This window comes from Mesoplodon densirostris, chromosome 11, assembly GCF_025265405.1.
Source record: "Mesoplodon densirostris isolate mMesDen1 chromosome 11, mMesDen1 primary haplotype, whole genome shotgun sequence".
NCBI classification, from domain to species: Eukaryota; Metazoa; Chordata; class Mammalia; order Artiodactyla; family Ziphiidae; genus Mesoplodon; species Mesoplodon densirostris.
In genome coordinates this window covers 65550964-65575774 of record NC_082671.1, presented here as the reverse complement: position 1 = coordinate 65575774, position 24811 = coordinate 65550964, and the positions used below count along the sequence as shown (strand labels likewise).

Below are 24811 nucleotides of genomic sequence, written 5' to 3'. Positions count from 1 at the left end.
AACCCGTGTCCCCTGCATCGGCAGGCGGACTCTCAACCACTGTGCCACCAGGGAAGCCCCTAGAGTACTTTATTAGTGTGTCTTTTTTTTTGAAAAGTAACATAATTTCTTTTTCACTATAACAAGTATTATTTAGTGACTAGATGAAAGTTTTGGAGTCTTCCATTTTCCTGAAAATTAAAACACAGTGGTATTTCATTTAATTACCTATTAAAAGGCTATTGGTAAGATTGTATGAGCAAGAATGTAAATTGCTGTAACTTTTCATGAAAAAATTTGACAATATTTATCAAGAGCCTAAAACATATATATATACAAGGACTGCTGATGATAGAACCAGACTGAAAACTGGAAGCCCAAATGCCCATCAACAGTAGAATAGGCAACTAAACAGTGGTGTCTTCACACTGTGGAATATTATACAGCAATGAGGATGAGCAAGTTAGAGCCACTGGCTGGGTGGCATGAACAGGCCTCAGAAACATGCCAAAAAAAAAAAAAAAAAAAAAGCCAGATCCAGAGGATGCATACTGTATTATTCCATCTGTGCAGAGTTTAGAGACTGGGTAAAGTGACCTATACTGTCGGGTGAACAGGTAGACGGGTAGTGCTGTACTTGGCGTGGGTGGTGGGTAGTGATTAGAAAGGAGAACAGGGCTTTCCCTGGGGACTGCACTTGTCTGTTTCTTGGTCTGGGTGCTCATTATATGGTGTGTTCTGTGCCTGGAAATTCACTGTGCTGTACACTTAGGACGTGTATACTTTTCTATGTGTATATTATACTTCAAGATGGTTTAAAATACCTGTGTGTGCAAGGAAGTCCATCACGGGTTAATGTCCACTATCAAGAAATTCAACACCAACATGACGGTAGTCAAGGGGTAGATCATTATATTATGTTACATATATGTGATTACTCAGGCATCAAAATCACATTTTCAAAGAATATAAAGTATTAAAGGAAAGTGCTTATAATATAGTAAACTAAAAAAAAATATCAGGACTGAAATGTATAAATATAAAATGACTTACATTTTGTTTTCTTATTTAATTATTCATTATAATTCACTGGATGAAAGAACACCAGGTGTTAGCTGGTTATCTCTTAATGGTAGAAATTAAAGGAGAATTTCCTTTTTTTCTACTTCCATATATTTATCACATTTTGTACAATGAGTATATTACTTTTATGTTGAGAATAAAATAGGTTATTTAAGAAAAGAGAGGAACACTTGCTGGGAAATGAGAAGCAAACCCAGCTGACCTCCTGCTTTTCAGTCCGTTCTTTGTTGCCTCTAGAACTTCAGTATTAATAGCGGTTGAGGAGATGCCGGAGCCTTTAAGTGAATAAGCAGTTCATTCCTTGAGGTTAATCTTGGAGACAGCCATATTTTTCTTTTTCATGGTCTGTCATTTTTTATTAAAGGGGACTAAGGCACTTTACAACTAGTATTTTGTAACAAAGTATAAACATTTCAGGGTTTTTTGTTGTTTGTTTAATGTTGTGGCTCTTTATAGTAAAAATGAAATGGTAGGGACTTTTTTAGAAATAACGCAAATGTATACTCTCAGTGGATAGTCTTGAATTTTGGCAAAAGTAACCAAAAAAAAAAAAAAAAACCCAAGTGGTCATGAACCTTTAAAAACGAGCCTCTTCTCTGAAGATGTTGAGCTGAGACAGCGTCCTTGTGCAGCAGGGAGCAGACACTGCATACCTTTGTCCGGCCACTTCCAGAAACTGCAGAGACATTTTCTTCATTTTGTCTCTCTATATTGTGGTCTTGAAATTTTTGCAAAATAATGCATTTCATTTGCCAAGTGACAGTGATCTATTGGTCATCTGCAGTTGTGGAAAAAGTGATTTCCATGAGTTTACTTGTTTTATTCCAAGCATTTTACAGATATGGTAAATTACTGGCTTCATTCTTTCCTAAATTACACATTAGCTTTTTTTTTTTTTCTCCAGTCGAAGCAAATCAGGAGAAGAAAGATTATTTAAGAAAGGCCGACAACGTCAGGAGTTATAAGGGCAGCTTGTCACAGAGCTCGGGCACTGAGTGTGTTGTGTTCACAGCACACACCTCGCTCGTGTACGTGGTGGGACGTCAGCGTGGTTTTGAACCTGTGACCTTGTTTTGATCCGCACTCCTTCCTTGACTAGGAGACTACCTGGGTGGAGAAGCGTACTGGGCCGGTGGCCTGCACCTGTACACCCCGTTACCTTTCCGACCGGGCCAGGGCGGCTTCGGAGAGCTCTTCAGAACTCACTTCTTCCTCAACGCAGGAAACCTCTGCAACCTCAACTATGGTAAAACTTGGACTATTTAGCAACCATTCGGCACAGCTGACCTTATGTTTAAAACACAGGACACAAGTGGGTGTCTGTGTCGCATTTAGATTGCACCGTCTCTAAGAGTAGGCACTGTGCCTGCCTGAGTCACCTGCAACACCTGATGCAGTGCCCAGAGTGAAGCTGTCGGTCGAATGGCTGGAACACGCATAACGAATCATCATCGAATGCTGCCTTGCAAAGAGAAGCCTATCTGTTTAGCAAACATTTCTTGAGCAGTGACTCTGTGCCAGTCGTTACGGCCACAGAGCTGAGTGAGACCTGGTCTCTCCCCTAGGAGCTCAGGGCCGGGCGAGGCACACAGATGTCCCCGGCTTGGGGAGGTGTCTGGAAACCAAGGCTTGGAGTAGGGCTTTCTGGGCAGTCAGCGGTGGGCAAATGCCATTGTAGGCAAAGGGAACAGAACGTGCCAGGCCCAGAGAATTGAGAGGACCTGTGTTCTTCTGGGACGGTGAGGAAGTACGGTCCCCAGCCCTGTCTTGAGTTTGGGCCTAATCTCACTTCATGCATTGTCCTCAAGTATCTAGGCCTGGCTTAAAAGATGACCAGAGGCCACACAGAGGGGGAGAGCCAGGGCTGTCCAAGGACAACGTGTGCGGGGGACCACGTGCTATTGGTCACACCTCCTCTTCTCTCTCTTCAGGGGAGGGCCCCAGAGCTCACATTCGAAAGCTGGCTGAGTGCATCCGCTGGTCTTATGGCGCCGGGATCGTGCTCAGGCTGGGCAACATCGCGCGGCTGGAGCTGAACTACTGCGTTCCCATGGGTGTGCAGGGCGGGGACAGGTAGGTGCTGGGAGGTTCTCTCCACAGGTACATGGCACTGTCTTGTCACTTTGTTGTGGACATAGTTAATCACTTCACCAGCGGCCTTTACAATTCAAGACTTCAGGAGAAATTGAATAGTTAGCAAAAGAATGAAAACACAGGGATTTTTGTCCATGGGGTTCTCCATTACAGTTTGGAGGAAAGGCTGTGTGATGTGTTCCCATCCCCCCACCTTATGCTGTTTGCACTTGTCATCAGGTAGAGGGAGCTCCTCTGGCGGCCTGGCTGGAGGTGGTGGCCGCCATTTTGGGTCCTGCGCTGAGCAGAATGAGGTGTTGCCAGTGGGGACTTTGCAGGCTGGGAGCCTGAAGGCTGGGTGGGCGCAGCTCTGCTCGGGCCGCAGAGGACCTGCCTTCTGGCCCTTCTCCACCGGTCATTTTACTGAACAAGATCTGCTGAATATTCATGGATGAATATGGTATAAGGCCGATTACAGCTACAGAAATTAATTCTGTTTCTTAAAGTATTGGGTATGCATTGTAGAAATTTCAAGAAGTCCAGAAGTATTGTCATGATAATATGTAAATAATACCATGGACTGGGGGCTTAAACAGCAGACTTGTATCTCTCCCCGTCTGGAGGCTGCAGATTCCAGGACCGGGGTGCCGGCAGGTTCGGTTCCGGCTCAAAGACCCTCTTCCCGGCTTGCAGACGGCGCCTCCTCACTGGGCTCTCACCTGAAGCGGGCAGAGAGCAGGCTCTCTGGTGTCTCTTGTTACAAGGACACCAGTTCCACCAAGGACCCCATCTTAATTAAGTTGCCTCATCTAAGGTGACTTAGTTACCTCCTCAAGGCCCCACCTCCAAATACTGTCACATGGCAGGGCTGGGGGGTGGGCGTTTAGTGCTTCAGCCTGTGAGGATTGGGGGACACGGACATTCTGCCGGTCACCTAGTGTTTCTGTACATTTCAGGACTCTAGGCTGTATTTTGTTCTTCTCGGTGTTCTGTCTACATTCAGCTGTGATGCTGAGTCATAGCCGGGCTTCCAGCGTGAAGCTGTAGTTTGTCCTCGTTTAAGGAAGTACTGTACCAGTCTTACTCGCCCTGTCTTCTGCTTCAGCGTGGTGGGTGATGGTGTTTTGAAGGGAAGCCGCATTAGGAAGCTTTTAACAAAGCTTTGTTCTTAGGTGCACGTCAGTGTCTGTCATCCAGATCCTCTGTGGCCATCGCTTCAGGAGAGTCTGCCCTCATCCACTCTCCCTGGAAGGCTGGCTCGGCGCGGGGCCGCTGTGCCGCCCTGTGATGTTGGAGCCCTTCCTCCCCGTGCCCTCACGGGTCTGCTGCTCTGACGACTGTTAATTCCCCTCCATGCCTTGCCTGTTCTTGGCACAGAGCAAAAGCTGAGAAAGGTCTAGTTGCTCAGGCTGAGTGTGCACTGGAGCCCAGCTGCACAGGCTCAGAGCGCAGCCTGGCCGCCCCGTGGCTGTGTGGCCCGGGGTGAGTTACTTAACCTCTCTGGGTCTCCGTTTTCACAACTGTAGAATGGGTGCTAACGGTAGTGATTACTTTGCAGGTTTGAGGACTGAATGAATTAACACACACGCAGCTCGTAGAGCAGTACCCAGCGTGTTGTCAGCAAAGCTGGTTATTTATCGTGTTGTTGCTGCTACTGGTGCACTCGCCCTGGCCAGCTGTTCACAAAGGAAGCAAACCGTGTGTGTGTCCCCCGCCATCCGCAGTGGCACTGTGCGCGCCACCTGGCTGGCTATGTTTGAGACATGCCGTAGATGGGATGATGTGGCCTGATTTCAGGGATAGTGAAATGTGGGGAACTGTGCACCTTCCCTAGAGCAAGCTTTGTGCATTAGATGACATCGTAGCTTCAGGAAATGAAGCTAATGTTGTGGGTTGCTTTCTGCAAAACCTTGTTCCCACCATAGGCATGGGCGTGGAGCTCCCTGGCGTAACAACCAGGTGCTAATTGAGTCCTTGCAGGGAGCGGCAGAGGTGCAGGAGATGAGCCTGCACCAACACCGGGATGAGGTCAGATAGAGCCGTCTAGGCCTGCGCTTCTCAAACTGTAATGTGCTTGTGGGTCTGGAGTGGGCTGCACGGCCAGCCCCTGCCCTGTCCGTCCCTGGCTGTGTGACCTGGGCAAGCCCTGCTGGCTCTGGGCCCTCCGGTCCTTCAGACTGGAAGGCGCTGCCGTCCTGTGGCTGCAGCATCATCGGAGGCCACTGGGTGTCGCTGTGCTCCCGGAATCCGGGTGCTGCTCTTGGGAGCCCGGCTTCGACTACTTGCCTTCCTGGATCTCTGCAGGGGGTGGAGTGGGTACGTTCACCACTCCACTCTGCTCTCTCTCTTCAGGTTAAATTTGAAAAATGTGTGTCAGCCGTTCATTTCCAATGTGGGTTCTGAAAGGAGGAAGCATGCTGTGCAGGTGATATTTAAAGACGGGAACATAAGGACGCTCCTCTGCCCCCCAGGCTGCTCCGTTCTGGGGTCATGGTGGTTGCAACAGATGCTTCTCGTGCAGTGTCCCTGAGTAGGGGCGCTCGCCGTCACTCAGCGTATGGCTCTGTTTGAAGTTTTGTCATCAAAATTGGAATTTCGTGACGTTTGAGTGATCTTGCCAGGGTTTAATCTTCATTTCTAAAATTAAGCAGCTAGCAGGATGGGGTGTTACATGTGTGCCAGTCATCCATAGGTGCCCTGCCCAGTGAGTGCAGTCGCTTTGTAATTAGGGTTTCAGACCTTTACATAAATGGAAACCGCTTTGAAATATTTGGCAAGTTTTATACCAGAGGTGATGTGCGACACCGTTGTCTCTGCGCTCCGACGGCGAATGCTCTGTGTCTTACCGAGTGTGGTCCCTGGAAATGCGCTGGTGACTGAGGCAGGTGGTGGAGAGGGCAGCGCACAGTTAGTAACAGAGAAAGACCAGGCAGGGAGTCGTGGAGGGCTTCCCGGGGGAGGTGATAGCTCCAGGCTACAGAGCAGCTGGAGCCAAGGTGTGCACGCATGGAACGCCTGTGGGCGCCAGCGTCTACCCTTGCGCAGGAGCAGAAGTGAGGCGCGGGGCGGCCCGTGATGCAGGCGGGGTCTGAGTTCCGGTCACTCTTGTCCCGCACCCGTTTCTGCCTTCCAGCCTCTCTGGCCTTTTCCCTTAGGGCACACGCCAGGGTCCCTGAGTTCTGGCCCTTGTCGGCCTGCTCCCTGCTGAATTCCCTGTGATAGACCGGCGCCTGGCGTTCCTGGGGGCCAGCTGGGGGAGGATGGGCGCCTGACGCTGGGGGACCCTGGTGTGGCCTTCATCACGAGCCCTTGGTGCTGAGTCCGAGGAGGGCTGGGTGCAGGCAGGGAGCCTCCGGGTGGTGCTGGAGTGGCGCAGCTGGGCCACCCTGAGACTGCCGGTGGGAGGGGGAGGCTCGAGACTCGGGGCCTTTTCTGAGGCGCCTACTGGATTGTAAGCATATAGGCACAGGGGACACAGAACAGGAAGATGGGCATTTGGTGAGGCTGTCTCCATGTACCTGGCGTCTGCGACACTGTTCTGGATGTTTGTGGTGGGTATTCTTCCTGTGACACGTTTATATGGTCTCTGGACATAAACCTGTGCTTGTAAAGTTGTTTAACCTGTTTACAGTTGGAGTGGACGAGCCTTTATCGGAATGCCTGCTTGTTTCTGAATCGTGTAAACCCAGGGCTTGACTTGCTTTGATTTTGATCAAGCCTATTTTCAGACATTTTTCTAAACAGCGAATGCAGGCAGGGACCACTTTTAAGGACCTAATGATATAAAAGGTAAAAACACCTTGTTTAGATCTGAGCGGAACGAAGTTGTCCAAGCACAGTCATGGTTCTGACTGTGGATCTTTGCCTTTTAAGGACGGTGGTGAGGTTTACTCAGGGTTACACGGGGACTGTAGCTGTCCCTTCTGGTCAGGTGACTTCTGCTGATATGGTTGATTAGTGAGCGCCCTTGACCCTGCAGAAGGTCAGGGACAACCGTTAAGAGTCTCTCTCTTGAGTCCCTTAATTGATCAGATATTTCATTCCCACGCTGAAAAAGAAAAACTTTCTGCCAGTTTTCAGGTGCTGTAAGTTCTGAGATTGGGTGACGGCACAAGTGTTGTGACAATAGAAACATTAGCTTTCCTCTGAATGAGAGGGCTGTTCTCATTGTCCAGTTTTTCTGGAAACTCTCCAGAACTTGCAAAACTGCTGTGTTCCGCAAACACTCCGTCAGCTGCTGGTTGGGATTCGGAACGTTTTTTCCCTGGAAGCTCATGCTTCCTGGTGTTCAGGTCCCAGGGTTAGGCCCTCTGTCCCGAGTACAGTACTGGTTCTTCCCCTGAGCACAGCCAGCAGGTGGGCAGCACGGGAGTCCATCCTCCACAGTGCGGGCTGCAGGGGGAGCGGTTCTCGGCCTGGCGGCGCACCAGCATCACTGTGGAGTCTCAGGAATACAGCTGCCTGGGCTGCGGCCGGTGATTCTCACCCTGCGTGTGGCCGGGGCTTGAACCAGGACGTCATGGAAACAGCAAGGCCTGCAGCGGGCCCCGCGGACGCGCTTGCGTTTGGGTCCAGAGTTCTGCTCTGAGGCTCCTGCCGTGACCGCAGCCATCTCCTCACTGCCCAGCCCGTTTGCTCATCTGAAAATGGGCTCAGTGATCTGTCAGCCGGTGAAAGAGCAGTACACTGAATGTAACCTGCACAGCGTCAGCGGGTACCAGATGTTGCAACCCACGTGCCCTCCTTGCATCCTTCCTTTCCTGGGAAAGGAGCAGGTTCTAAAGAGGCAGTCAGGTTACACCCTTCGGGGCTGTGGGTTCTGCCATCCTCCCCGCCCCCTCCTGGTCCTCCCTGTGTCCTGTGTTTTGCCAGGGGCCCTTCCACGGCCACGTCTCTGATCACCTCTCTGCTCTGCGCTGTGCAAAAGGGGCCTCTTCTCTGGTAGCCTCAGAAATAAACACGAGGCTTTTCTTCCTGCCCCAGGAGTTTTGTTTTCATGAATATTTCTCTCCCAGGTCCTTCTCTTGTCTAGTTGCCGGTTGGGTCAGGACTGGGGAGGAAACAGAGGAGTAGAGGGGGGAGCAGGGGAGGGGGATTCATGTCTTCGTTTTGTTCCCTTTTCCATCCTCCAAAGGCTGGTTTTCAAACCAGCAGAGGAGGCAGTGCCTGGGGACCGCTGGTGAAGCCGGGTAGCCAGGAGGGGGGGAAGAGGCGAGAGGCGGACAGGAAGAGCCTGGGCCTCCCGAGAGGCAGGGCCGCCCAGGCATTGCTTCTGAGACGTGCATGTTTCTGGAATTGTGCAAATGGCAGGGTGAGCAGAGCAGACCACAGTGTTGATTTTCTGCCTTAAAAAAAACAACCAAAAAAAACCCAAAAAACTTTTTTTTTTTAGGATCTGTGATGGCGTCCAGTTTGGAGCTGGGATAAGGTTCCTGTAGCTGATGCAGAGCGTCCTCTGTCCCCTCCAGCAGGAGCTCTGGGACTTGGGCAGCAGTGAGTCACTCGGTGCCACACACTTTCTCTCCACATACACACGTTTCATGTGATTCTTTGAATGCAATCCTTGTGGGCAACCATGTCAATAAATTTTACAGACAAATACTCAGATGCACTGTGGATGTGATTTGCTTTCTACAGCCAGCGTGCCCCACGCCGGCTCTTCCTGAGGACCAGGTCAAGTCACCGAGCGTTCTCTCACGTGTGCCCCACCGCGGGGAGGGACATCAGATGTCTCCTGATTCCTCATCATCCCGCACTCTTCGGGTCTCAGTGTTCGTTCCCATGAGTCAGAGTGGTCGGCAGAGAGCTCGGAGGAGGCGCAGGCCCACTGCTAGGGAGCGCATGTGCTCTGGCTCGATGCCGGCTGACCCGAGGGGCCCGCATCAGCGGGGGCTGCAGTCGCAGGGTCATCTCCGTGTGTGCGAGCGCCCTGCAAGAAGGAACCGTGTGTAACGTCATGGACGGGGAGGCAGAGAGGGAAGAGTGTTCTCTGGAGGGAACAGCAGCATCATTTATAAAGATACGTGAATCAGCTCCCTGTCGCTTCTGTAAGAAAGCACCACAGACCTAGAGGCTTAACTCGACACAGAGCAGTCACCTTGCAGTCTGGAGGCCAGGAGTCCAAAGTGGGTCTCACTGGGCTGAAACCAGGGTGTCAGCAGGGCTGCGGTCCTCCTGGAGGTTCTAGGGGAGGGTCTGTTTCCCAGCCTTTCCCAGCTTCCGGAGGCGCCCCGCTCCTTGGCTCGTGGCTCCTTCCTGTATCTCAGCCAGCAGCTCAGCGTCTTCCAGTCTCCCTCCGGATCTTTGCCTCTCAGTTCCGTCTTGTGGGCCCTTGTGACTATACTGGGCCCACCTGGACACTCCAGGATGATCTTACTATTTTAAGATCAGATGATTAGCAACCTCAACTGTATCTGCAATCTTAATCCCCCCCTTGCCATATTACGTAACATGTTCACAGGTTCCAGGAATTAGAATGTGGACATCTTTGGGGGACCGTTATTCTGTCTGACACACCTAGTATCTCTCAAAGTAATACTTCAGGATATACTTTGTTAGCCACGTGAGAAAAAGAGTTTAAAAAATTTGAACCTCCTTTGAATTCTTCTAAAAATGGTACCATATAAAAATGTCCAGGGGTGCCCGTGGTGCCCCAATAGGCCTTAGCTAGAGAGCTTACTGTTGGATATTCCCCCCCCTCCCAGCTGGGACTGAGTCCCCTTCCCCTTCATCCTCCTGTAACCTGGTTTATGTCTCTGCCAAGGGCGCTTGGGGTTTCAGGAGCAACCTGAGTCCAAGGACCCACCTGCTCTCAAGCTTCCGAGGGCCATCTCACCCTCACTGCCCGCATGAACTATAGGGATAGAGAACATGTAAGGGGAAGCAGTTTACCTTTCTTAATAGTTGGGAACCTGGGAAAATAACACATTTTTCCCATGAGTTGTTTTATTGTTTCCAGTTTCACATTTATGCATTTGGCAAAATAAGAAACCCATGTTACAACACTGTAATGTTCAGACTATAAGTTAAGAACAATAAAATCCAGATAACACAAACTCTCAGACACCGTGACCTTTGTGAATTCATCTCCCACTTCGGTGGAATATCCAAAAAGAAGTCATTTTTGAAAAGGTACATGTTTAATCAAGCAGGGCCAGGTTACCCCAGGTTGCTGGCCCAGATCCTTAATGGAAGCGCGTCAGGTCCGGCTGCCCGCCGTGTCGGGAGCCGGGTTTCAACAGCAAACACGCTCCCGAGGCTGCCCCTTTGCAAGGTGAAGTGGAAACAGCGGAGACACTGGGTAAAAATCAGGATTCTGTTCCTTCTCAGAGGTGTTAAGTGGGCAGACCGGAGCAGAAAGCCAGGAGCCCTTCACAGAGCGCTTTCCATGAAAGACCAGAACTCAGGCGAGTTCACTGTGGGGGGTAACTTCATAGCTGCTGTTTTCTTTGTTTGTTTTTTCCATGGCCGCTGTTTTAGGGCATCTGGCGTCATAGAAAAGAAGCATGAAGAGCATCACAGACTCCTTCCCAAAGTACCACCCTGACTCAGTGAGGCTTTGCAACTTTTTTTTTTTTTTGGCCGCACCGTGCGTCTTGGGGGATCTTAGTTCCCTAACTAGGGATGGAACCCAGGACCCAGCGGTGAAAGCACGGAGTCCTGACCACTGGACCACCAGGGAATTCCCTTTGCATCTTAATTTTACTCCATTTTTCTCTAAATACCTGAGCATTTGGGATTAGAACAGAGTTCCATACTTGTTCAATCAGCTTTTCACTCCACTGTGCAAGGAAAGGGCCCCGAAGCCTTCCGTGGCTTCATTCTGAAGGGGCACGCTGCCGTCTCCCTTGCTGGAAACCTGCTGGATCAGTCATCTTGCATTTGTAACAGAGGCTGACTTTAGCGAAGCTGATAGTCACAATGCTCACAGAAGAAAACCCTCTGTGGTGGGTCTCGTCACCCGTTATCATGAACTTTTGGTGGTCTGTGTACACACTGACCTCTTACAAGGGTTTTATCAGCCAAGTGCTCTCCGAGCAGTGCCATGAGCCACTCGTGTCCCCGACTGTTGTCTGCAAGCCTTTTATGATCCAGTGAGGAAACAGGCTGTACTGCCAAGTGTCTCAGTTACTGGAACAAAGGCGCACTCAAGCAGGCCCCGCTGATGAAGATCAGGCCACACTTCCCCTTAGGTTGATTCTTGCAAAGGCCCTGCACTTTGACATCCTCCTCATACCCTGCAGCTCCTGAGGCTAAGAATTCTCTTCTGTGCATTTGCTTTTTCTTTTTTAAAGACCAGATAAATTTACCTTTAGGATAACTAGATGTGCTCAAATGCACCGTGTGTTTAAGGATCACCAAAGAGTGAGACTCCCCTGGCGGTCCAGTGGTTAAGACTCTGAGCTTCCACTGCAGGGGACGTGGGTTCGATCCCTGGTCGGGGAATGAAGATCCCACATGCCGTGCAGCGCAGCAAAAAAAAAAAAAAAGAGAAGAAAAAATTAAAAAAAGATCACCAGGGGCTTCCCTGGTGGCACAGTGATTCAGAGTCCGCCTGCCAATGCAGGGGACACAGGTTCGAGCCCTGGTCTGGGAAGATCCCACATGCTGTGAAGCAACTAAGCCCGTGCGCCACAACTACTGAGCCTGCGCTCTAGAGCCCATGAGCCACAACTACTGAGCCTGTGTGCCACAACTACTGAAGCCCACGCGCCTAGAGCCTGTGCTCCACAACAAGAGAAGCCACTGCGATGAGAAGCCCGCACACTGCAATGAAGACCCAACGCAGCCAAAAAATAAATAAATTTATATATATAAAAAAAGATAATCAAAGAGGAGCGGATTCCTTAGTCTAGGATAAAAACCGCAGAACTGCGTTTGAAATGAAATGTTTAAGGTGGCTGTACTAAAAATTCACATTTCTAGCTACTCTTAAAAAACTGTGTCTGACGACACAAGACCTTCATTCTTACAGGGAACGGGGCTAGAGCTGGAGTGGTGTTCCTTCAGCCCCGAGTCTGCACTCCTGGGCGCCCGTGGGCCCTCTCTGGCTGCTTCAGTTATGTAATTGTCCCTGCCTGTGGCCCATCAGGAGGGGAAGCATCTGAACATGTCCAGGGAGGAGGAGGCAGGTTGGGGGCCGAGGGGGCCAGGGCAACCATCAGAAGGTGGAGTCGTGGCCCTAGTCATGATCCTGGCTCTAGTCCTGTGGGCTTTTTTTTTTTTCACCACACCGCGAGGCATGCAGAACTTCCCTGACCAGGGATGGAACCTGGGCCCCCTGCAGTGGAAGCATGGAGTTTTAACCACTGGACCGCCAGGGAAGTCCTCCTGCGGGCTCTTTACCAAACCCACTCCCTTCTTCCCTCTGGGCCACAGCCGGTCTTCTGTCAAGGGAGAGGATTTGGGTTTGGTACCTTCCAGTTCTGGATTCCACAGTCACAGGGATGCCGCCTGTGGGTTTTCTGAGGCTTTGTGCCCCCGTGTAAATGCAAGCTGATGTGTAACACTGTAGATCGCTTTGCCTGTTTTCGAACATTAGCTACAAGGAGTGAGCAGTGGGTACTTTGTGATTCAGACTGGACTCGAACCCCAGCGCTGTCACCAGCCAGACACAGCATTTTCTGAATCAATTATGATGCTTTCCCAGAAATTCTCTCCCAAGCCATCAGTACCCATTCATGAAATATTTACATGGTCAATGATCTCCACAGCATAACCACTTATTGGATGGTTTTTAAAAGCTTGTTTACAGCATCCAACATTTAACCTCAGGAACAATAACTAAATATAAATTTCTTTGCCTCCTTTTTTAGCTTTTTAGTGATTTCTTCAGATGATTGTGTATAACAGCAGTTCTCAAACTTTTTGGCCTCAGGACCCCTTAGCACTGTCAAAAATTGTGGAGGACCCGCAAAGAGTTTTTGTTTATGTGGGTCGATGCTAATACTTACCGTATTGGAAATTAAACCAAAAATTTTAAAAATAGTAATTCATTTAAAAATAGCAAACTCATTGCTTGCTAACATAAATAACACTTTATGAAAAAACTGTATTTCCAAACACATATAGTGAAAAGAGTGGCATTGTTTTGCAATTTTGCAAATCTCTCTACTGTCTGTCTTCAAAAACACATGGATTCTCACATCTACTTCTGCATTCAATTTCTTGCAATTGAAGTGGTTTAAGAAGAAAATCCATCCTCACATAGATAGGTATTTGTAAAAGAGGAGAGTATTTTATTTTATTTTATTTTATTATTATTTTTTAACATCTTTATTGGAGTTTAATTGCTTTACAATGGTGTGTTAGTTTCTGCTTTATAACAAAGTGAATCAGTTATGCATATACATATGTTCCCATATCTCTTTCTTCTTGCGTCTCCCTCCCTCCCACCCTCCCTATCCCACCCCTTCAGGCGGTCACAAAGCACCAAGCTGATCTCCCTGTGCTATGCGGCTGCTTCCCACTAGCTATCTACCTTATGTTTGGTAGTGTATATATGTCCATGCCTCTCTCAAGAGGAGAGTATTTTAATAGCCTTTTCAGATGACAGTGAGTATCCTTTGATACTTCACCAAAATTCAACAAGTGATGATTTTTCAAAGGTTAGTTGCAATTTGGAATTCGGAACCACATCAGTGACTTTTCACATTCAGTTCCATCAAATGCAGTGGTCCATCTGGCACTGTGACTGGGTCTGTTACCCAGGCATGATTTTGTAGCATCATACATTGATCATTTGGGAAATACTGGTTCACAAATTATGCAAATCTTCCAAATACTGACACATGTCATGATTATGCAAAATTAAAAGATCAGTTCATTAATGTCACCACTGATCTCATCAGAAAAATCTTTTAAGTACTGAAAGCTGCCAAGCTCATGGTGGTGGATACAAGTTTCTCCAAATTCCAGTTTTCACATGAAAGCTCCTTTGTTCTCATTGGCAGCAAACACTGTTAGTTGCTTTCCTTGAAGCTCACTTCATTTCATTTTCAAGGAAACATCTGCCAAAATAACTCAAGTCGGAATAACCCTAGGGTGTCAGTCATTCCTTCAAGTAACAATGATTGATGTTCCGTGGGAAGAGTGGCTGGTTCCCTGCAGCCCAGCCACACAGCTTTTCCCTGAGACAGATGTGCCCTCTGTGCTCCCCGTGTCAGCAGGCAGAATGTTAAAGGGCTGGGATTTAATGAAACTGAGCATTTTACCTCGAGGATGTTCTCCGGTGAGCCTGGCATTTTCTTTCTTTCTTTTTAATATTTATTGATTGATTGATTGGGCCGCACTGGGTCTTAGTTGCCACGTGCGGATCTTTGTTGCGGCATGCGAACTCTTAGTTGTGGCGTGTGGGATCTAGTTCCCTGCCCAGGGATCAAACCCAAAACCACCCCCCAAAAAAAAACCAAAAACAAAAACCTGGGCCCCCTGCATTGGGAGCATGGAGACTTGGCCACTGGACCACCACAGAAGTCTGAGCCTAGCATTTTTGTTTCAGTCCCTGGGTGCAGGATACAGTGACCACAAATGTGGGCTGTGGCTCCGCCCTCCCCCGTGCTCACACCCCGGCACTTTTACCCACTGTCACCTTTGCATAAGTGCAAATGTCACCCCAGTGAACTGAGTCACCAAGTAACATCTTAGTGTTATTATAAAAATTGTTTTGACCTTGCAAATCCCCTGAAAGTCTCAGGGGCCCCCAGGGGCCCATGGGCCACACGTTGAGAACCCCTGATCTATCATCATCCAAAGCAAGTTATTTCAGGGACTTCCCTGGCGGTCCAGTGGTTAGGGCTCCGCGCTTCCACTGCAGGGGGCAAAGGTTCGATCCCTAGTCAGGGAACTAAGATCCTGCATGCCGTGTGGCATGGCCAAAAAAACCCAGAAAAACAAACCAAAAAAGCCCCAAAGCAAGGGACTTCCCTGGTGGCACAGTGGTTAAGACTCCGCCTGCCAATGCAGGGGACACGGGTTCAAGCCCTGGTCCGGGAAGATCCCACATGCCGCGGAGCAACTAAGCCCGTGCACCACAACTACTGAGCCTGCGCTCTAGAGCCCGTGAGCCACAACTACTGAGCCCGTGAGCCACAACTACTGAGCCCACGTGCTACAGCTACTGAAGCCCACTCACCTAGAGCCCGTGCTCCGCAACAAGAGAAGCCACCGCAATGAGAAGCCCGCGTACCGCAACGAAGAGTAGCCCCTGCTCTCCGCAACTAGAGAAAGCCCGCGCACAGCAACGAAGACCCAATGCAGCCAAAAATATAAATAAATAAATAAATAAAATTTAAAAGCCCAAAGCAAGTTATTTCAGCCTGTGGAGGTCCTCCCCAGAAGGTGTTCCGATATTTGCACTAGAGCAATTGCAAGATGACTACGGTAATTACTGGAGTAATTGTGAGGGTCTCTGTATGGACCTGAATGAGCAGGGACTCTGTCTTTGCTGAGGGACAAGCTGGGAATTAAAAACCCTCCTTTTATCATCAGATGCAAACCATATTCCCCTCCCTGACCTCACATTTCTCTTCCGTGAAATGGGGCTGCTGGGACCTATGTGTAACAGGAGCTGTATGTGGAGGACCCGGCACACAGTGGGAGCTGAGAGCCACAGTCCCTGACAGCTGGGGCGGGTGGGCTCTGCCTTGGATGCAGAGGATGGTGTGAGCAAGGGAGAGATTTGTCTTCCCGAATTGTTACCACCTGGGAGTGCCACAGAGAGAAGAGATTGGTTTAAATTTGGAATAAAGCATAGGCATGTTTTACATTTATACTCACACATTTCAGTTTGCAAAGTGAACTGTGGGAAGCTGTCTCAACACTGCTTTACTGGGGTCAAACCCTCTGCCTTTAAGCACTAACAATGCTTTGCCAGAGGGGCTAACGGTCATCCTGTTGTCCCCGAGTCTGGTTGTGACTTTGTGTTTTCCTGACAAGTAAATTACTGGACTCCTTTGCCAAATCATTAGATAACTTTAAAGAACAAAGAACGTTTGTGCAAAAGGAGATTCAGCATTATCTTGCTAGGAAAATAAACAGTAATCATTTTTGAGAAGAATGTTCACCCTATGAATTTGGATCAACTACGAAAATTACAGCCTCTCTACCCAGTTCCCACCCGCCCACCACTTTTCAGTCAATCAGTTTCTAACAAAGGAAGCATTTCCTACATTTGTCAGTAGATAGATGTGCTGGTCAATTAAAATATTCCGACTTCTCATGGTTGAGATAATAGCCAGCCTGGATCCATCCATCATGTGAAACAGGTGACCTCCCTAGATTGAGTCAGAGACCCAAACACAATTGCTTCGATCTTCTTATCGTACCCAGAAATTACGGCTCCTCTAAACGTAATTTCCCTGAAATACTAAGCGGGCAGAGCTACAGCTAGAAATATTAGAACATAATAGACCATGGTAGGGATTGACATTGAACATGTAGGGGTAAAAATGGACATGCTGTCCCTACTGAGAGGAAGTGTTGAAATCCAATGGGAATTTCCTGAGCTGTTTCTGTAGTAAAGGTTAAATAGGATTCATCCCTAAGCTTTAGTCCAGAGCTGTTACCTAAGCACTCATAGGAACTAGTTGCAGCAGCTGCGCCAGGACTGATCTCCCTCGAATCTTTTTTTTTTTTTGCGGTACACAGGCCTCTCACTGCTGTGGCCTCTCCCGTTGCGGAACACAGGCTCCGGACGTGCAGGCTCAGCGGCCATGGCTCACGGGCCCAGCCGCTCCACAGCATGTGGGATCTTCCCGGACCGGGGCTCGAACCCGTGTCCCCAGCATCGGGCAGGCAGACTCTCAACCACTGCGCCACGAGGGAAGCCCCTCCCTCGAATCTGACCCTTCCCATCCCCACAGCCTTAGCCCTGGGCCCGGCTGGGCATCGTTTCCTGTCTGTCGGAAAACAGCCTCCTCCCGGCTGGCCCTTCCGGGACTGGGGAACAGGAAGAGTGCATGATCAGGAGCCAGAGCCGGCCTTGAATCCCCACTTCCTCGGCTCATTTGCGCAGTCACTCAACTCATGTGCCGGGCACAGTGCAGGTGCCGCCTCCCTGCAATTTCAGAGTAATGTCCGGCCTTCTTATTTACCCCCAGATGCCTCGCGGCATCTTGTGTCGGCTCAGCCTTTATCCCCCATCTCACCCCAGGTATCCCCTTTTCCCCCAGTCATTTCAGATGACCTTTAGCTGCCAGCTGTTGGTCCTTGTTTCTGCAGGGCCTGCCCCTCCCCCTCCTTCAGAGCCGCTCCCCCTCAGCCCAGTGGTCTCCGCCATGGGGGAAGCCCAGGATGGTTCTCCAGTGGGTCTCAGAGATCCATCGAGGTGCTGGGGGAATGTGTTGATCCTGGTCTGGGGTGTCAGAAGAGGCTTCTCTGAAGACAGGGGACTTAAGCTGAGATGTGAAGAATGAGAAGTAAGCCAGCAGGTGAGCAGGTAAAGGGAACAGCTAGCTAGGAAGGGGAATAGCCGATACAAAGGCCTCAGATGGAAAGCAGCTGAGATTTTCCAGGAATTGAAAGAGGGTCAGGGTTCTCCAGAGAAACAGAATCCATGGGAGATATATGCGTATAAAAGGAGATTTCAGAGCTTCCCTGGTGGCGCAGTGGTTGAGAGTCCGCCTGCCAATGCAGGGGACACGGGTTCGTGCTCCAGTCCAGGAGGATCCCACATGCCGCGGAGTGGCTGGGTCCGTGAGCCATGGCCGCTGAGCCTGCGCGTCCGGAGCCTGTGCTCCACAACAGGAGAGGCCACAACAGTGAGAGGCCTGTGTACCACAAAAAAAAAAAAAAAAAAAAAAGGAGATTTCATATAGGGAATTGGCTCATTTAATTACAGATGCTGAGAAGTCCCAATCTTCTCTCTGCCAGCTAGAGACTCAGGAAAGCTGGTGGTATAATTCAGTGTAAGTCCAAGGGCCTGAGAACCAGGGGAGCCAATGGTGTAAATCACAGCTGGGGGGCAGGAGAAGAAGAGATGAGATGTCCCAGCTCAACAGTGAGGCAGGAAAAAATGGGCAAATTCCTTCTTCCTTTGACCTTTGTTTTATTCAGGTCCTTAATGAGTCAGATGAGGCCCACATTGGGATCTGTCTCTCTCTATCTCTTTATGTAGGAGAAGACTATATCTATCATCTATCTATCTACCTATCTATTTATCTATCTATCTTTCTACCTACCTACCTATCTATCTACCTACCTATCTATCTACCTACCTACCTACCTACCTACCTACCTATCTATCTATCTGTCTGCCTACCTACCTACCCATCTATCTCTCCTGATATGTGTGTGTGTCATCTCCTGTTGGTTCTGCTTCTCTGGACACCCTGACTGATACACAGTCCTTCCCAGTCCTTGAGGTCTAAGACCCTAGAGCTAGAAAAGAGCTTATTTCTCTGCATGTCATTCTCTTGGCAGAGAACATAAGGAAATAAGTCCCATCTTTTCTAGGTTTGACCAATCAAAAAAAAAAAAATCATACTAGGCAGTTGCTGTGGATGACCACATCCATCACCAAGTAGCAGAGGCAAAGGCACAGAAAGGGCAAATGCATCGCGTGACTCGAATTCCCCCTGCCGGCCGCAGGTGCCCATGACAAGCAAGCAGGCTCTTAGCGTTGCTGCGTGACGTCTGTGGAGGTGACCCTGTCTGTGCGTAGCAGCTCTCCTGGGGTCCCCTTGACCTCCCCTCGGTTAGCTTGCACTGCTTCTGTCTGCTGACTAAGCCAGAACGTGCAGGAGGGTTAACACCTGAAATCCATTTTAAGGGAAATTAAGAACCATTGATCCAACAGGATTTTAAAAATATCTGATCGATTTGAAACGGTTCTTGGGAGTACGCTGCTGCGTAATCATAACAGATTCCCCAGCTGACCTCCTTGTGAGCTTTGAAAACTCTGAAAATCTTTATTTTGTAATAAAGGTGAAAAAAGTACCACTGCTCTTTAAAAATCGATGATGATATTTTTAAAACTAAACTTTCCGTTTTACAGTTTTAGATTTACAGGAACATTTTTAAAATAGGGCAGGGAGTTCCCATACACCTCTCACCCAGTTTTCCCGAGTATGAACACCTTACATTAGTCTGGGTACGTTTGTTACAATTAATGAACCAGCAGGAACACGTTTTTATGAACTAGTCTAGTCTCAGATTTCCTTAGTTTTTCCCTGATGTCCTTTTCTGGTCCAGGATCCCACATGACCTTTAGTCGTCCTGTCATCTTAGCTCCTCTGGCTGTGACGGATTCTCAGACTTTCCTTGTTTTTGATGACCTTGGCAGCTTTGAGGAGCGCTGGGCCGGTTGTATAGAACCACCTGGAGTTTGTCTGGTGTTTTTCTCATGATTAGATGGAGTTACGGGCTTGAGGGAGACAACCATAGGGGTAAGCTGTCATTTTCATTCCATCACATCAGGGTACATGCTGTCACCGTGACCGATTGCTGCGATGTTGGCCTTGATCCCCTGGCTGAGGTGTGTTTGTCAGGCAGGTTCTATAAAAAATATTGTTTTAAAAGAAAAACATGGATGAGATAGGAAAGGTGTGTATTCTTTAGCGATTTGAGTCTGATCCAATCTTGATGTTTATCTTAAGACGTATACGTGAAAACCTATAGCTTGCCTTCTTCGTGAATGAGATGGGACAGCCCAGAAAACAAGTGGAATCAATTTGAACTGCAGACAGAGCTAAGAGGACTGGTAAAGGCCAGGCATCAAAGCGGCTCTTCCAACAAGTTTGTCTCTAGATTTGACAGTTCCCAAACAGGGCTGCCGGTGCCTGTTGGAGCCTGGATGATGCAGGAAGACCACAGTGACGGGGGCTGAAGTTAGTGATTCTCTTGCAAGTTTCTGACTGATTCATGGGGAAATGAATAATGTATCTCTGAAATTAATAAGGCATCACTAGACACACAGGCAAAAACTTCAGGATAAAGAATGTTCCAAGTTCTGTACAGGTGCCCAAGTTTAAAATCCAGCAACGAATGTAAACCTCGACCAGCACCAGTCATCTCTAAGGGCCCCTGCTATGGAGTTTAAGCTTCTATTTCAAACATAGTTCTCTCAAATATTCTGGGTTAATATTTCCAAATAATTGGTAGCAGAATTAAAGAAAAATCAAGCATTTAAAAGATGTGTTCATTTCTCCAAGGAGAATGACTCTTCTTATATTAAAATCTGCAATAGTGGCAAAGAATCTGATTGTTAAAAGAGCAAAAAGTTGCCAGGAGACATTCTTTTGTTGATATTTTTTCGCTATTTAAAAATGTAAAAACCATCCCTAGCTCTCGGGCCTTACAAAACAGTCACAGGCTGGATGGTTTTGCTGGTAGTTCGCTGACCTCTGAGGTTTGTGGATCCGGAGCCCAGGGGCTCTTGGACCAGAGAGGGAAATGTGGGAATCGTTAGCATCAACATGGTGTTTAAACCCGCATATATATATATATGTATATTTTGGCCATGTGGCTTGTGGGATCTTAATTCCTGACCAGGGATCAAACCCACACCCTTGGCAGTGAGGCAGTGGAAGCGAGGAGTCCAAGCCACTGGACCGCCAGGGAATTCCCATAAACCTGCATATCTGCCCTTCACTTATGACAACCTACTATTCTAATTGTGTGTGTGTGCGCACGCGCGCGTGTGTGTGTGTGAGCTTCTGTCCCCTAGAATGGAAGCTCTGTACGAGCAGGCACTCGATACGTTTGTTGAATGAATGAACAAGCAAATGAATGATTAAGTAAATGCCGCAAACACCCGTTGCCACCCAGCATGAAGACTCCACCAGAAAAGCGTCCAGGGAATGGAGAGATGCCAAGGAGGAGATGACCAGCTGGGCCTGGGAGGGAGTCAGGTCAGAGAAGTAAGGTGGGAAGAGAACAAACCGTGTGTGCAAAGCCTTGGGGTCGAGGATGGCTTGTTTAGGACAACTGTGAATCGGATGCAAAGTTGGAGAGTTAGGAGGTGATGGGAGGTGATGGCCTCGTCTGCCAGGCCAGAGAGACTGGTGAGCCTTGGGAAGCCTTTGAAAAATTAAATCAGGGGGTGTCTTGATTTGATTTGGGTTTCACTGGTTAGCAGATCCTTGCCTTGGTCCAGGTGAGAGATGCGGGGCTGTGAGCTTGGGATCTTACAGAGAAGGACTGGGTAGGGGGTGTGAAGACAACAGACCGACAGGCTGGGGAGAGGGAGGAACCCCTGTGACCCCATCTCCCAGCAGGGGGCCAAGTATGGCAGACTGTCCTCTAAATATGTGTGGTCCCCTGGGGTGCACCTCTCTGCTCCCTTGGGGCTGGCTGTGGACGGAAAGTCCGAAATCAAGGTCCAAATCCACAGGGACACACTCTCTCTGAAGGCTCTGGGAGAACTTTTCCACTCCTTTCTCTAGCTTCTGGTGTCGCAGGGAACCCTTGGTGTGTCTTGGCTTGTGGACGCAGCCCTCCCATCTCTGTCTCCATCTTCACCTGGGCTCTGCTGCTCGCTCTGTGGACTAAGGCCCAGCTAATGACTCATCTTAAACTCCATCACATCTGCAAAGACCTTACTGCCAGATAAGGTCACAGTCCCGGGCACGGGGGTTCAGGCTTCCATGGGTTTTGGGGAAACAATTCAATCCATGACTGGGTCACTACGTAACATGCCTTGGGAAGGACGGAGCCAGGGATGGAGGAGTGAAGGGGGTGGTGGAGAACAGAACGTTCTTTCATCAGGAGAGTCAGGAAGGGAGAAGAGAGGCAGAAGGTGAAGGGGGTCAGGATGGGAGAGACCCTCGGCCTGGCCTTTGGAGCCTGGTTCCGGTGACAATGGTTCCTTTACTAAAACGAGGAGCTGGGTTTCAAAGGGAATTTTACACTTTGGTTGGGGGATGACCAACCAGACTCACAATGGCCTTCTGTGCCCTTTCCTCGTGCAGATGGCCCGGGCGTCTCTTCGCTCTCAGGGGTCTGCACCCCGCCATCCCATGGCCCGGGTCCCACCGAGTCTCCCTTTCACAAAAAGGGGAGCCGCCAGCATACATTTTTAAACAGTTAATTATTTGAAACAAGTAGTTGGATAATTTAAAAGAACGTTTCGGGGACTTCCCTGGAGGTCCAGTGGTTAAGACTCTGTGCTTCCACTGCAGGGGGCGCAGGTTCGATCCCTGTCAGGGAACTAAGATTCCCCATGCCACGAGGCACAGCCAAAAAATTAAAAAATTAAAAAAAAAATGTTGGGAATGCCAGAAAGCTCCCGGGCCCAGGCCTGGTCTCTTGGGTTCCCACTGTGCTCTTTTCATGGTAGGACTGGTGCTGTGGGTCTTTTTAATACAGCTGATGCCTTAAAGGGGAGTCTTCTTAGCATCACACACTTCGAAATGTCTGAGAAAACAAGTGGTGTCTCTGACGGGCAGCTGTCTTATCCCAGAAGCCCACGGTGACCCTTTAATAAAAGAGTATGGTATAGCCTTGCCACTCAGAGTGTGACACAGGAACTAAAAAGCCAGAGGCATCGGGTGCATTAGAAATGCAGAGTTTCAGGCCCGGTCCAGCCCTTCTCCTCCAGGACCTACAGTTTCTCATGGTCCCCAGGCGACTGGTGTGCATTAACGATTGAGAAGCTCCTGGGAGGTTTGGAGTCAATGCAGTTTGATCCCTTCTGGCCCCTCCTCAAACACTAGACCCCAAATCTCCCACCAGCACAGGCTTTGTCACGGCACCCCCGTTTCCTTCCTGAACAGGCAGCCGGAAATCAAGTGACAGTAAAGCTTTGCTTCCTAATATTTCCTTGTATTTCCATGTCACACCTTACTCTCTCATTTCCTCATCACCAAATCTGTCGCCGGGGCTGAGTGTTTGAAGTAGTCATAAATAATTTGCATCCATGGATAAAACCTTTTCTGCATGGATGCAAATGTCACAGTAGTCCCAAGTGGCAGGAGTAATCTCCTGCAACAACTACCACCAACCATCTGTCATCAATCATTTGCCATCCATCCACCCATCCACACTTCCATCCATCCACCCATCCACCCATCCACACTTCCATCCATCCACCCATCCACCCATCCACACTTCCATCCATCCACCCACCCACCCACCCATCCATCCATCCATCCATCCATCCTTCTATTCATCCATCCATCCATCCATCCATCCATCATTCATCCATCCATCCATCAAACACTGATTGAGCTCTGAGTGTGTGCGAGGCTCTGTGCGGGGTCCAGAGGCAGAGGCGATGCTGCCTGTCTGGGGGGAAGGGCCATGATGGGGTCAGTGAGGAGCTCTGGAAAGCTGGAGGCTGGAATGCCACGGAGGATGGGGAATAAGGTGGGGAGGAGGATGGGGAGGGCCGGGACCATCTGCAGCCCCTTCTTCTGGGAAGCTGGTGATTCCCTCCTGTGCTCACTCTGCAGTTCAGCTGGGGGCCTTCTTGCGAGGCTGTGCACCCCACCCTGGAGGCGGCCAGGATTTATGGGCATTTCTCCCATCCCCATCTTCCCATCCAGGTTGCTCGTGCAGCAATCTTTCACTCTCTCTTTCCCAGGGCTGGCCCTCTGGTTAACCCTCTTCTGCCTCTAGGGGACTATTTATTCTCTGTTCTTCCATCTTTGGCTGGTTGGCTTATTCATCCATCTCTCTTTCCTGTTACTTCTCCTGCCTCGGAAAGTCCTGGCCTTTTCCCACACCCCAAGGCAGCCTTTTTCAGTTTAGTACATTACCTTTCCTTTCAGGGCCTGATTTACTTTGAGTCTTAGACACAGGCTTAAAAAATGGTGGTAAAATATACCTAAGATAAAAGTCGCTATTTCAACCATTTAAAATGTACAGCTCAGTGGCATTAAGTTCATTCACATTGTTGTACAGCCATCACCCTCCATCAGCAGAACTCTTTTCATCTTGCAAAGCTGAAACTCTGTCCCCGTGAAACTAACTCCCCAGTCTCCCCTCCCCACAGCCCCTGATGACCACCATCTACCTTCTGTCTCTATGAACTTGACTCCTTTTGGTGTCTCATGTGCGTGGAATCATGCGGTATTTGTCCTTTTGTGTCTGGCTTATTTCACTGAGCGTAATGTCCTCAAGGTGCATCCATGTTGTTGCGTGGGTCGGAATCTCATGCATATATGTATGGTTAGACCACATATTGTTTATCCCTTCATCTGTGATGGACATTAGGTTGTTTCTACCTTTAGAGACAGGCTTTTCTGATTCAGGAAATATTTACTGAATATTTACCACGTGGAAGGCATAATGCATCTAGGGAAAAAAGACTCATTTTGCATTTTTCTTTCAGATTACAAGAAAACTACAGCATTTAGTTGTAGAAGTGTTTTTCATTGCAGTCTTTTGAAAATTGTATACAGGTAGAGCTGCACGGTTGGGCATCCAGAGGGCAAGGGCCTAGGCTGTTGCTGCCACGGTGCTTCTGAAAAAAAAAATCAGCTCCATATTTTAGTAGTTCTTCATAATAAGTAAATAGCACTGATGATCAAATAGCCTTGTCAAGCCTTGCATTTTCTGATTTCCTTGCAAATTTGAAATTTTGACAGTCTTAAGACAAATTATCATACAGAGTTGAGTTTTATGGTTTAATACTCTCCTGATTCCAGAGCATAATTTGCTTACAGCTGCTCAGCCTTCAGGTCTCTGTTAGCAATGAACTCCAGTAGGTGTGCTAGGTGGATAATCACAGAACATA

The 24811-nt window shown here is 48.9% G+C and overlaps 1 protein-coding gene across 1 annotated transcript in view; it reads left to right on the top strand.

Moving 5' to 3' along the window:
* Positions 1–8740, top strand: part of SAMM50 (SAMM50 sorting and assembly machinery component) — a 32381-nt gene extending 23641 nt beyond the window's left edge. Inside the window, exons 13-15 of the mRNA XM_060112306.1 lie at positions 2162–2308; positions 2994–3135; positions 8528–8740. Of these exons, the coding sequence (XP_059968289.1) occupies positions 2162–2308; positions 2994–3135; positions 8528–8573 (335 nt within the window). The 3' untranslated portion in view covers positions 8574–8740. The remainder of the gene's footprint in view (positions 1–2161; positions 2309–2993; positions 3136–8527) is intronic.
* Positions 8741–24811: the final 16071 nt, after the last annotated feature.